Here is a 14907-nt window from a genome sequence, read left to right as displayed (position 1 = left end):
GGTGATAGATTGGTACTGCAGAAAGTAAATGAATTGAACACTGTTCAGAAGGAGCCAAATGTCTGATACCTTATCTAAAGTAATTATCATGATTTCTCTGCTATAAAGAATTCTGCAGAAACATTTTGGCAATCTATATTGCAACATGCACTATATTTGCTTCATCCATATTGTCTCCTATTTCTTCTGAGGATTCTGTTAAATCAGCCTGTTGTGATTAGACTGTAAGAAATCCACTCTTTCTTCTCTTAACTAACTTCAAAATGCGTGTGAATTATTTCTTACATTAATATCTGTTTGCATAATCACTGACTGATTGACAAAGCTGCAGTTCTCCATTTCTGAACGGATTGATTTGACGGCAACACTCTCTTTCTCTCTCTCTCTCTCTCTCTCTCTCTCGTTCAATTTCAGATTTATGTTTGCATTAATAAGAGGAATGAGCTCAAATATCTGCCATTATAATATTATGTATTGTCTCCTTGGAATGTCACCTCTCTTTCAGTACCATTTACTTGTCTATGATTATATCACTTAGTTGGCTCACTTTATTGATAGTTTTTTGTGCCACGAGAATTTTGTACGAAAGACAGTATACATTAATCATTTGATGACTCGCCTTTATTTTGCATTTATATTAAAATATCAGATATACTACTAATCACAATACACTTTCTTTAGTTGTGCTTCTATTTTATTCATATTTATCATTTCTATTATTGAGAAGATGCTCTGCATTCCCAGATTTCTCTAAATTCATTTTTCTACATATTGCTTTCAGTGTCTGGATTTTATGCTTGGTTTCATTTTCTTTTGTAATTAGAACCTCTGAATTTACCGATTACAAACTTACATTTCTATATTTATTGGGCTTCTGTTGCAAAGCCTATATATCTTGTGTGAGTGTGACTAGTCAGGTCAGAAGCATCTTTGATCTGAACATTTCCCATTGTTTTATTTATTAATAACATCAAGGTGAGTCCCAGATTTATCCAAATTGCTTTTTTCAGTGGTAAGTGCCTTTAGTTCTAAACACATAAGGCTTTTTGATATTTAATTAGCTATATATATATACAATTGTTCTGACCATCACCTTAAAGCCATAATTTCCCTTTTGTGTCATAAATTCTTGAATATAAAAATCATGTTAAAAATATGAAACTGTATTTTGCAAGAGATACTTAACAACATTTCTTCCAATTGGTAATAAATGAGTTTACTGCTCTTTCCCATCCTTTTGCTCATTATGACTTCACAAAGAATCCAATTCTAATTCTACTGGTATTTAGTATCTGTCCTGTGCTATATGACCTCTGATCGTGGTTCTCTGGGGCATTTATTATTTATCCATGTCTGGCCACATCTCTGCTCATACACTGAATTTCCTTGGTGACTGGCTGTAGCTTTGCAAGAATGTGATCTCAGGTCTAACCTCAGGCCACCTTTAATTTGATATTTTTTTCTGCTTCAGGATCAAACTGCACTTTTTATATATAAAGTGCATACTTCCTTGCTGATGATTATTTATTTTTTCCTTGATATTATTCTACCATGAGGGGTTTTCATTTTTTACCGTTCCATAGATTTGACCTTGTTTTCCTTTGCTATCTTCCTCTTAACAGGTCCAGGTTTTATAGCATTTAATACTTTCATTGTGCTCTGAGCTCCATGTGGTTTAGTGTGAAAAGATATCTCTGTATAAAATGTAGGTGAAAGGATATGTAGTGATTTTACAAGATACTTCCTCCAGGCAAAGATATACTACTTTGTATTTGGTTAGATGTAATTTTTTTTGCTATTAGGGCTTCCATTTAGCCCAGTGCCAATAAAATAAGAGTGGTTGTCATTCATACCTCTGCTACGGCGTCTGCTTCGGGACGGATCTGTGTAGAACGTCAGCTGAGGTTCATTATCTGCCTCAGTCCCAGAATCACCTTCAGGGTTCAAGAAGGCAGATCCAGCTGCAAAGACAAATAAATGATTCTGAGCAGTGCAGTTTATTAAGTCATTTGTAAAGAACACATGGAAACGCAACAAACTGGAGATGCAGGAAATCAGAAGCAACACACAAAGGTGCTGGAAGAACTCAGCGGTTCAGGCATCTATAGAGGGAAATGGTCCAGCTGAACAGTCTTAACCTGAACCATTGGTTTTCCATTTCCTTTCATAGGTGCTGCCTGACCTGCTAAGTTCCTCCCGTGCTTTTGTGTGTGGCTGCAGTGAACTCATGTTTGTAAGGAAAATAGCAACACCATTTCACAGAAAGGTATTTATCTTCAAGTGAGCTTGGAAATTAAAGGCTTTTTAGACCAGACGGTAAAGAACCGAAGTGGTAAAAGACTAAAAAGGCAAAGGCATCTACTCTCATTCCAACTTGCCTTACCTGACCTTTTCAACAAAGCATTATCAATGATGCACATTCATTGTAACCATTGGCTATTGTCTATGGCAGAATGATACAGACACAAGAAAGCTTTCGTAAATAGAACATCGAACAGTACAGCAATAGACAGTTCAGCCCACAAATGTCTGTGCTATGAATGATGTTGAATTAAACTAAATCATCTCTTCTGCCTGTACAGGATTCCATATCCCCTACATTTCCCCTATGTTCCTGTATCTTTCTAACAGCCTTTTAAATGGGACTATTGTATCTGCTTCCACCACTGAATCTGAAAGCCCATCCCAGGTACCTACCATTCTATTTAACAAAAAAAAATCATGCCCCACTCATCTCTTTTAACCTTCCCCTTCTCACCTTAAGTGCATGTCCTCTCGCATTTGACATTGCTGTCATAGGAAAAAGGAGTTTATCTGTGCCTCTCATTGTTTAATCTTCTCCAAAGGAAACAACCACATTTGTCCAACCACACCTTGTAGCTCATACTGTCTCCTTTCTAATCCAGGCAGCATCCTGCTAAACTCCTTCTGCACCATCCAAAGCCTCCACAGTCTTCTTGTAATGGACAACCAAAGTGGCATACAATACTCAAAACAGAGGTTTCATATAGCTGTAACTTGATTTCTATAGAGAATAAGACATGGGAGCAGAATCAGGCCATTTAGCCCATCGTTCAATCGTTCTGTCATTCAATCATGGTTGATCATTTTCTCCCCTCCTCAGCCCCATTCCTCGACCTTCTCCCATAACCTTTCAAACTCTGCCTTAAATACACCCAGTGACCTGGCCTCCACAGCTGCCTGTGGTAACAAATTCCATAAATTCTCCACCCTCTAGCTAAAGAAATTTTTCTGCATCTCTGTTTTAAATGGACAGCTCTCTACCCTGAGGCTACGCCCTCTTGTCCTGGACTCCCCTACCATGGAAACATCCTTTCCAAATCTACTCTGTCTAGGCCTTTCGACATTTGAAAGGTTTCAATGAAATCCCCCCTCATCCTTCTAAATTCCAGCAAGTACAAACCCATCAAACGTTTCTCATAAGGTAACCCTTTCATTCTTGGAATCATCCTTGTGAACCTTCTCTGATTCTCTCCAACACCAGCACATCTTTTCCAAGATGAGGGGCCCAAAACTGTTCACAATACTCAAGGTGAGGCCTCACCAGTGCCTCATAAAGCCTCAGCATCACATCCCTGCTCTTGTATTCTAGACCTGTTGAAATGAATGCTAACATTGCATTTGCCTTCCTCACCACCAACTCAACCTGTAAGTTAACCTTTAGGAAGTTCTGCATAAGGACTTCCAAGTTCTTTTGCATTTTAGATTTTTGGATTTTTTCCCCATTTAGGAAATAGTCTGCACATTTACTTCTTCTACAAAGTGCATGAACATGCATTTTCCGACATTGTATTTCATTTGCCGCTCTCTTTCCCATTCTCCTAATCTGTCTAAGTCCTACCGCAGCCTTCCTGTTTCCTCAGCACTACCTGCCCCTCCACCAATATTTATATCAACTGCAAACTTGGCAGAAAAGACATCTATTCCATCATCTAAATCATTGATATACAGCATAAAAAGAAGCAGCCCCAACACCGACACCTGCGGAACACTACTAGTCACCAGCAGCCGACCAGAAAAGGATCCTTTTATTCCCACTCACTGCCTCCTACAAATCAGCCAATTCTCTAACTATACTAGTAATTTTCCTGTAATACCATGGGTTCTTAACTTGGTAAGCAGCCACTTCTGTGGCACTTGTCAAAGCCCTTCTGAAAATCCAAATATACAACATCCACTGCATCCCTTTTTTCTGTCCTACTTGTAATTTCCTCAAAGAATTCCAAAAGTTTCATCAAGCAAGTTTTCCCTTAAGAAAACCATGTTGACTTCATCCTATCTTGTCCTATGCAACCAAGTACTCCATAACCTCACCCTTAACAATTGACTCCATCATCTTCCCAACCACTGAGGTCAGGCTAACTGGCCTATAATTTCCTTTCTGCTGCCTCCACCCTTTCTTAAGGAGTGGAGTGACATTTGCAAATTTCCTGTCCTCCAGAACCATGCCAAAGTCCAATGATTCTTGAAAGATCATTACTCATGCCTCCACAATCTCTACCGCTACCTCTTTCAGAACGCTAAGTTGCAGTTCATCTGTTCTAGGTGACTTATGCACCTTTAGGTCTTCCATTTTTTGAGGCATCTTCTCCCTCGTAGTCGTAACTGCACTCACATTTCTTCCCTCACACCTTTCAACATCTGGTACACTACTAGTGTCTTACACAGGAAGACCGATGGAAAATATTCATTTAGTTCATCTGCCATCTTCTTGTCCCCGTTATAATTTCTCCGGCCTCATTTTCTAGTGGTCCTGTATCCACTCTCATCTCGTTTTTTTTTTTAACTTAAAAATTTTTTTCTCTCCACCTTGATATTGTTTGCTAGCTTGGTTTCATATTTCATCTTTTCTCTCCTAATGATTCTTTTAGTTGTTTTCTCTAGGTTCTTAAAAGTTTCCCAATCCTCTATCTTCCTGCTAATTTTTACTTTGTTATATGTCCTCTCTTTTGCTTTGATATTAGCTTTGACTTCATTTGCCTGCCACAGTTGTGCTATCTTGCCATGTGAATTATTTTTCTTTGTTTTTGGAATACATCTATCCTGCATGTTCTTCATTTTTCCCAGAAACTCAAGCCATTGCTGCTCTGCTGTCATCCCTGCCAGCATCTCCTTCCAATTTAATTTGGCCAACTCCTCTCTCATACCACTATAATTTCCTTTACTCCAATGAAATACTGCGATGTCAAACTTTACTTTCTGCCCATCAAATTTCAAGTTGAACTCAATCATATTGTGATCAGTACATCCTACGCGTTCCTTTACCTTAGGCTCCCTTATCATCTCCAGTTCATTACATAACACCAAATCCAGTATAGCTCTTCCCCTAGTAGAGTTAACAACAAGCTACTCTAAAAGGCCATCTCATAGGCATTCACTGTCTTGAGATCCGTTATCAACCTGATTTTCCCAATCTACTTGCAAGTTGAAATTTCCCATGACTATCATAAAATTGTCTTTTTGACACACTTTTTCTACTGCCCATTGCATTCTGTAGTCCACACCCCAGCTATTGTTTGGAGGCCTATATATAACTGCCATCAGGATCTTTTTACCCTTGCAGTTTCTTAGCTCAACCCTCATGGATTCAACATCTTCTGATCTTATGTCATTTCTTTCTAATAAATTGATGCTATTCTTTACCTGTAGAGCCACACTATCCCTCTGCCTACCTTCCTATCCCTCCGATACAATGTGTAACCTTGGACATTCAGCTCCCACTACAACCATCCTTCAGCCCCGATTCAGTCATGGTTACAACATCATACCCGCCAATCTGTAAAAGTGCAACAGGATCATCCACGTTGTTTCTTATACTCAGTGCATTGAGATATAACACTTTGAGTACTATATTTGCTACACTTTTTGATTATGCATCTCTAATGCACTGATACTCACCTCGCTGGCTGCAATTTTGTCTTATCAATTGCCTGCCCTTCCTAACAGTCTGATTGCACACTATCTTTGCTTTTTTTTACCATCCGTCCTATCCTGAGTCCCATCCCCATGCCAAATTAGCTTAACCCCCCCACCCCCGCAACAGCTCTAATAAAACTGCCTGCCAGAAAATTTCCCCTTGGGTTCTGCTGCAACCCGTCCCTTTTGTACAGGTCATACCTCCCACAGAAGAGATTCCAATGATCCAAGAACCTGAAGCCCTGCCCCCTGCACCAGTTTCTCAGCCACACATTTATGTGCCAAATTGTCCTGTTTCTACCCTCACTGGCACAAAGCACAGATAGCAATCCAGAAATGACTACCCTGGAGATCCTGCTTTCTGCCTAGCTCTCTGAATCCAATGTATCAGTATGAACTAAGAGATCTGGCTGCTCCCTCTCCCCCTCCACAATGCCGTGGATGCAGTCTGAGATATCCCTGAGCCTGGCACCTGGGAGGGAGGTAACATACCATCCGAGGGTCCTGTTCAGGTCCACAGAATCTCCCATCTGTTCCTCCGACTGTTGAGTCCCCTATCAGTACCACTCCTCTCTTCTCCCTCTTTCCCTTCTGCACTCTGGACCCATGCTCAGTGACAGTAATATGGCCTCCGTTGCATTCCCCTGGGAGGTCATGCACTTACACTTACTGCCCGACTGATGAAGAAAAGCATGAAATTCCCTGTTTTACCACCTATCAACTTGTGTGGCCACTTTCAGTGAGATATGGACTTGGACATCAAGATCTCTATGTATGTCAATGTAGTTGTGGGTCCTGCCATTAAGTGTATACTTTCCTCTTACATTGAACCTTCCAAAGTACAATGCCACATACTGTATTTCTAGCATGTGCTAGAAATCTGAAATAAAAGTAGGAAATGCAGATCAAGCAGTTTAAGTCCATAATCCTTCAACAAGGGTGAACAGGGAAAAAGGTTCTGACAGGTATTAAGTTAGAAGGCAGAGGAGAAACTCTTCCAGTTCAACAAGAGAAAAGCATGGAAACTCCCCTTTGGCCCTTAATATTAGGATGTGACAAATAGTCAGAGCTTCGAAAAGCAAACTGTTGGAGGAGCATCAGAGAATGGAAATAGACAGTCAGGGTTTCAGCTCAGTGCCCTTCATTTGTCTCACTGAAAACTAGTTGCAAGTATGCCTAAGTGAAGAAAGTTACAGCATAATTCCTTGGAACATAGAACATAGAACACAGAACATGCCTATCTAAGGCTATGTCCACACTAGACCGGATAATTTTGAAAACGCCGGTTTTGCATAAAAACAACTGGCGTCCACATTAGGTGTTTTTAAAAATACCTCTGTCCACATTAAAATGGATGTTTGGGCGAATCTCCTCCTACTGGGCACGCGCAGGACACACAGAAAACAAGCGAAGAGGAAACTGTATACTTGGTGCACGTTTGTCCAGTTACAGACTAGAAAAACTTAAAAGGAAATTGGCAAAAGAAAGACTTGGTGCGCGTTTGTCCAGAAACATTTCCTACAGCAATAGTCTTTTCACTGATGAAAGGGACGACAGCTACAACTAAATGCAATAAGGCTTGTTACTGGGCAAAAGTGAAATTTGCTGTTACCTCATTTGTTTGCCTTTACTTTTGCCGTGTCTTTGTGTATTATTTTGCTGTATTTAACATGTACAATAAAACGAGTTACTGGGCAAAAGTGACAATTGCATCTATTGAACGTTTGCACAAGCAATACATTAATAAAGCACCTGGTTAAATGTATAAAACATGTCTGCATCAGTGTTGTCTTGTATTTCCATACAATGTTACATTAGGCTGTTACATATCTATTGTCAGATATTGCTGTGGTGTTGGAGGTTGCGTTCAAGAAAGCAATGAAATGCCGCGCTACCACCACTACTTGTTCCGGCACGTAATGACAGCGGTTTTAAAAATAGCCGGTTACCCCGTACACACTACGCAGCATATTAGGCATTTTCAGATTTATTCACTCTGGAGAGCGTTTCTGAAAATCTGCATTTTCAGGGGAGGAAAACGCCGTTTCAGTGTGGATGGAGGGTCAAAACGAAGAGAAAAAGCTTCGGTTACGGATTTACCTGGTCTAGTGTGGATATAGCCTAAGAGACTCTTAAATGTTCCTAATAATGTTCGCCGATAGTGTTCAATGCATTGTCCACAAGCAGTACTTAAGTACTAGAATTTACTAGTGGAAGAAGAATGATTATTATTCTCCATTGCACTGCCTCCAGCTGCAGAGGAAAATGAAATAAAATTAGAAAAAGGAACTTGTATAACACCTGAAAAATAAAGAACATCATTTGAAAAAGAAGATAGGTATGGGAGCCACATATCATCAGTCTGCAGTGTGAAGTTTTGAAGACCAGACCAAAATGGTATTCTGGTGACTGTCCATGTTCTAAATGGTGAAAATATGGAAAGGCTCCTTGAGAATACCGCACAAGGGTGCTTTAAGTCATCTTGCCCCTTCACATGTCGCCTTCTCCACAACAACCAAAGCAGGTCAGTGAGCTGATGAAAAATGTAATGACTTATAAATTATTTTTAATTCAAAATTCTGTGAAAATCTTAACGTCTGTGGTAACCTTAACGTCAATATGCATTAAATATCAGGATATGCATTTTTTTGAGTAGAGAAGTAAATGCAAACTAAAATCATAGGGCATGTATTTACAAGTGTAATACAGTAATATAGAGATTTAATATGGCTCAGAAACTGAAAATCAACCTTCACTAAAACAAGATCTTATTTCTATAAGTTTGCAAGTTCTGAGGCAGATTTTAAAAACTTTGAGTTGAATTGTATTCATTCACCTTTTGTCATTATCCTCCTCTGTCAATTAATCCAATCTTTCTGTCTTATAGAATCACTGAATCATCAAAACATACAGTGGAGAAAAGGTTCTTACATAAAACGTGGTCCACGCTGTCCATGATGTCTATTGACTCCAATCCTATAAGCCGACATTAAGCCAGTACCACTCCACCCCTTCTTATCCACGTAACCATCTAAAGGCCTTTTATGGTGAGCTTCAGCTCATTCATGGGACTGAGAGAGTGATAGACAGGAGTTGCAAGGAGGCAGTCACACTTAATTTGCAGGAACCAGTTAGCTGGAGGACTGTCAGGAGTGAGAAAGGGAAAAGACAGCTAGTGCAGGTAACCCCTGTAACGTACAGCATACTACTTTGAATACTGTTGGCACTGTGGTGGTGGGGCTGGTAATCAACCTGCTGGAGCAAGTCCATAGCAGACAGGTCTCCAGAACTGAATCTGGCTCTGTGACTCAGAAGGAAATGGGGAAGAAGAGGAGATTGGTGTGACAGGGATTCAATAGTCAAGGGACCACACAGGAGATTCTGTGGACGTGAAAGAGGCTCCTGGATTGTATGTTTCCTCCCAGATTCCAGAGTCAGGGGTGTCTTGGATTGGGTCCACAGCATTCTAAAGGAGGAAGGTGAATAGCCAGAAGTTGTCATGTACAATGACAAAACTATGAAAAGAGATAAATGCCTGAATAGCAAACATAGGGAGCTAGAAAGGAAGCTAGAAAGCAAGATTTCCTGGGTAGTAATCTCTGGATTGTTTTCCATACCACATAGTGAGTGCAACAATAGGATGATTTGGCAGATGAATGCGTGACTGAAGAGTTGATGCAGGGTGCAGGGTTTCAGATTTGTAGATCGTAGGATGTCTCCTGGGGAATGGGCAATCAGTACATAAGAGAAAATTACACATGAACTTTGGAGGGACCAAAGTCCATGTGGCCAGGTTTGTTGGAGCTATTGGAGAAGGTTTAAACCTTGTTGGCGGAGGATGTAAACCAGAGTGTTAGGTCAGATGATAGGGCAGCTGGTGTAAGGGTGCAGGCAATTTGCAGTGACACAGTGAGGAAGGAATAGGCAGCAGATAGCATGTAAATACAGTCAGATCGATGGGTAGATCAATATGTTGAATTAGGATGTAGCCATTACAGAGAGCTGCCAGTCACAAGGGCAGGATTACTAACAAGAGAAAATCTGCAGATGCTGGAAACCCAAAGCAACATTCACAAAATGCTGGCCAGGCAGCATCTGTGGAAAAGAGGTGAAGGTCCAACCTGATGGCACGAACATTGATTTTTTGAACTTCCAGTAATTGCCTCCCCTCCTCTCCTTCACCATTCCCCATTCTCATTCCCCCCTTTCACCTCACCTCCTTAACTGCCCTCTGGTGCTCCTCCCCCTTCCCTTTCTTCCATGGCCTGTCCTCTCCTATCAGATTCCCCCTCCTCCAGCCCTTTATCACTTTCACTAATCAACTTCCCAGCTCTTTACTTCATCCCCTCCTCCTCCCAGTTTCATTTATCATTTCTTCCTCCCCTCTCCCCACCATCTTACTCTGAATCCTCTCCTTCCTTTCCAGTTCTGATGAAGGGTCTCGGCCCAAAACGTTGAGTGTTTACTCTTTTACATAGATGTTGCCTGGCCTGCTGAGTTCCTCCAGTATTATGTGCTGCAAGGGCAAGACTGGGTGATTGATGTTCCAGAGATTTAGTTATTTCAATTAGCAGCACAGTAGTGTAGTAGTTAGTGTAAAACTATTACTGCACCAGTGAGGTGGGTTCAAATCTGCCACTGTCTACAGGGAGTTTCTATGTCCTTCACATGACTGTGTGGGCTTCCTCCAGGTATTCTAGTTTCCTCTTACATTCCAAAGATGTACAAGTTATTTAGTTACATGGGTATAATTAGATGGTTGGGGCTCATTGGACCAGAAGGCAAATGCAATGTTGGCATTTATTTCAAGGGGAATAGAATACAAGAACAAGGAGATAATGGTGAAGCTTTATAAGACACCAGTCAGGCTGCACTTACAACATTGTCAACAGTTTTGGGCCCCTTATCTCAGAAAGGATCTATGATCCTTGGGGAGAGTCCAGAGGAGGTTCACAAGGATGATTCCATGAATGAAGTGGTTAATTTATGAGGAGTGTTTAGCAGCTTTGGGCCTGCACTCACTGGAATTTAGAAGAATGTGTGGGGATTTCACTGAAACCTACCAAATGGATAAGGTGGATGTGGAGAGGATGTTTCCTCTGGTGGGATCTCCAGAGCTAGAGGGCAGAGCCTCAAAATTGAGGGGCGACCTTTCAGAACAGAAGTAAGGAGGAATTATTTTAGCCAAAGAGTGGTGAATCTGTGGAATGCTCTGCCACAGACTGTGGTTGAGGCCAAGTCGTGGGTGTATTTACTGTAGACGTTGATAGATTCCTGATAGGTCGGGGCATCAAGGGGTATGGTGAGAAGGCAGGTGTATGGGGTTCAATGGGATCCGGGATCAGCCATGATGAAATAGCAGAGCAGACTCGATGGGCTGATTGGCCTAATTTTGCTCCTATGTCTTACGTCTAAGTACCTGTTACCATTGCTGTATCTCTAATTGGGGGTGATAGAGTGTCCAGGGAGGGGTAGATCCTCTGGTGAAGGAGCTTGTTGTGTCCATTTTGGGGAGCTCACTCATCTTTAGTCCCCACTGGACACTCAGCTCTTACCTGTGGCACTAAGTAGCTTTTCGCATGCGACAGCGGCCATACCCCTGTACACCTCTTCAACAGATGGGCCAAACCAGGTGAGGTTAGCCAGTTGCCTCATACCCAGTGTTTTAGGGACAAGCCTGTCCCAGCATGCAAAAACAGCTTCGGCGGACTGGGCAGATGAAATCTACAGTGAGATCCAACGCTCAGGGAGGCAGTACTGCAACGCTCTATGAAGAGCGAAGGGTATGTCAAGGCACAGAAGGTGTCATGGTCATCCACTGCAAGCAAGGAAGACCCCAGCTTTTGACACTTGTTTATACCAATGGACTTCTGAGGTTAAGAGAGTGGAACTGCCCCAGTGCAATGACTTTTCCATTTTAAGAACTCTCCTGCACAGGTTTCCTGTCATCATTGGACACGACATATAATTACCATCTCTACCTAAAAAATAAAAGGGATAGAGAGGTAGCGCAGGGCTTAAAAGAGGGGTTGAAGTGGCATTGTTAATCAAGGATAATATCACAGCTGTGGAAAGAGAGAATATCACTGAGGGATTGTCTAATGAGTCAGTGTGGATAGAAGTTAAACAGGAAGGGAGCAATCACTCTATTGGGAGTATTCTGTAGGCCCACCCAATAGCAACAGGAACACTGCAGAGCAGATAAGTAGGCAGATTTGGAAAAATGCAAAAATAACTAAGTTATTGTCATAGGTGACTTCAACTTCCCTAATACTGACATAGTGCAAAATGGTTCAGATACAGCAGAATTTGTTATGTGTGTCCAGGAAGGATTCCTGACAAGTTTGTAGACAAACTAACTAGAAGAGAGGCCATACTGGATCTAGTACTTGGTAATGAACCTGGTCAGGTGACAGACATCTCAGTGGGCAAGCATTTCAGAGATAGTGACCTTAACTTCCTGTTCTTTAGCATAGCCATAGACAAGGATGGTAGCAGATAGTATGTGAAAGTATTTAATTGGGAAGGGATGATTATGAGAATATTAGGCAGCAACTTGGGAGCAGATCTTCTCAGGTAAATGCACAATAGAAATGTGGATGTTGCTTAAGGAGTATTTGCATGGGACTCTGGACAGGTTTGTCCCAATGAGGCAGGGAAAGGATGATAGGATGAAGGAAGCATGGTTGACCACAAAGGTGAAACTCTTAGGCAAGAGGAAGAAAGATGCATACTTAAGGATGGACATACATAACAAATACCTTGCATCAGTTTTCACAAGGGAGAAAGACCTTGATGAATGTGACATCAGTGTAAGACAGTCTAATGTGCCTGAGCACATTGAGGTTAAGAAAGAGGAAGATGTTAGAACTTCTGGAAAACATTATGATTCATAGATAAGCCCTGGGGCCAGATGGGATATACCCTAGGTTACTATGGGAAATCCAAAAAATAATGATTTTTGGATTCTCACTGGCCACAGGGGTGTACCAGAGGACTGGAGCATAGCAAATTTTCTACCTTTGTTTAAGGAAGGCAATAGAGATAACCCTGTGAATTATAGATCACTGAATCTTGCATCAGTGATGAGTAACTACTAACTAACTCCTTCTAACTACAGCCCCACACTTCAAGCAGCATTCTCATGAATCTCTTCTGCACTTTCTATTGCTACCAGATCCTTCAAAACTGTGGCATCTAGAATTATACATAATACCCCAAGTGCAGTCTAATTAATATTTTGTAAAGCTGCAACATTGCATCCCAACTCTCATACTGAATTTCTCAGCCTCTACCAAATATCTTTCTCAAAACCCTATCCACTTGAGTTGGCACTTACAGGGATCTACAGCATACATCTCTGTTTATTTCTTTTTCTACATCTGATTTAACATTGGATTTAAATTCATTCTCATGCTGAGGGAATATCTTGGTGCAACTCTGTTCATTTGGGTCCATATTGTTCTAAAGCACTCAGTCTGCAGCAGATGAAAGCCATGGCTCTAAATGTACAGAGCAACACTTCTTTCCATGGCAAATTTCACATTTGAAAGTTCCCCAGGATGATTCTGGACAGGAATATTATTGGCTGGATCAATGGTGGTGAGTTATCATTGACATTGTTATGGAAGATGGCACCGGTGAACCAAGACAATATTCTGCAGGTTATATATAAAACTTCTAAATATACCTCTTTTGAATTTCCCTCACTGCAATCTGCAGCATGTAATTTCCCCTTAAGCAAAGTATTTTTGAATCCCCTTAATGAACTTAATGAACTACAGATTTCACAATCTTCTGAAGGAGCCGGTGAACTTAACTCCCAAGCATGCAGGAGCAACAGCTGGTTGGACAAAGGTTCATTGCCATGGGAGGAAGTAAGACAGGAGGGGACTCCAAGCGAGGCTGAAATGCAGAGGGATGAGGCCCCCTCTACTTAGCATCTTGTTAGCAAATGTGCAGTCACCGGAGAACAAAATTAAGGATGAGGGCAAGATTGCCGTATCATAGGGAAATGAGGGATTGTTGTTTTCTGTGTTTTACTGAGACATGGCTTACTCGGAGTATGGCAGACACAGCGATCAGACCCAAAGGCTTCTCAAATACACAGGATGGACTGAACTGCCAATTTGGAAAAGACAAAAGGTGGTGGCGTGTATTTCATGATAAAGTTGTGTTCCAAGAAGACAATTCCCCTGACCTCGAACCCTTTATGATCAAGTGCTGACCGTTCTACTTACCAAGAGTGTTCTCCTCCATGAACTTGACCTCTGTTTAAATACCACCAGCAGCCAGCCAGAAACAGTCCATCCTGACACATTACAAAATCATAGTTGGGGATTTCAATGAGGTTTGTTTGAAAAACTCCCTGCCTAATTATCATCAACATATAATCTGTAGCACCCGAGATCCCAACACATTAGACCACTGCTATAGTAAGATAAGCAATGCCAACTGTTCCAAGCCCAGACCATATTTTGAGAGATCTAATCACTTGGCTGTTCCTCCAACCTGCATACAGGCAGAGGCTAAAAAAAGAAGTCTTCAGAGATTAGTACAACAAACAGCTGGTCATGAGAGGAGGAGCAGCAGCTCTGGGATTGCTTCAAATCAGTGGACTGGGCTGTGTTCAAGGACTCATCTGTAGATCTGAATGAATACACCACAGTTGTTACAGACTTTATAAACACAGTTGTAGACAAGTGTGTCCCCACAAAATCATTCAGAGTCTTAGCCAACCAGAAGCCCTGGATGAACCATGAGATCCACAATCTGCTGAAGGTCAGATCAGTGGCATTCAAGTCTGGCAACCAAGAAAGTTAAAGGGTCCAGATATAATCTCCAAACAGCTATCTTGTGGGCAAAGTGACAATTCTGGATTAAACTTGAATCAATGAAGGATGCTCAACGACTGTGGCAGGGCTTCAATGCTATCATATCTTACAAAGTGAGATCAAGCAACATAGGTGA

At 41.3% G+C, this 14907-nt stretch overlaps 1 protein-coding gene across 1 annotated transcript in view; it reads right to left on the bottom strand.

Annotated features, from left to right (window-relative positions):
• Nucleotides 1–14907, bottom strand: part of astn1 (astrotactin 1) — a 2762425-nt gene that overhangs the window by 1649687 nt on the left and 1097831 nt on the right. The window contains exon 5 of the mRNA XM_072274559.1: nucleotides 1854–1961. Within this exon, the coding sequence (XP_072130660.1) occupies nucleotides 1854–1961 (108 nt within the window). The remainder of the gene's footprint in view (nucleotides 1–1853; nucleotides 1962–14907) is intronic.

This window comes from Mobula birostris, chromosome 12, assembly GCF_030028105.1.
Source record: "Mobula birostris isolate sMobBir1 chromosome 12, sMobBir1.hap1, whole genome shotgun sequence".
Classification (NCBI taxonomy): Eukaryota; Metazoa; Chordata; class Chondrichthyes; order Myliobatiformes; family Myliobatidae; genus Mobula; species Mobula birostris.
This window is presented reverse-complemented; position numbering and strand designations above follow the sequence as displayed.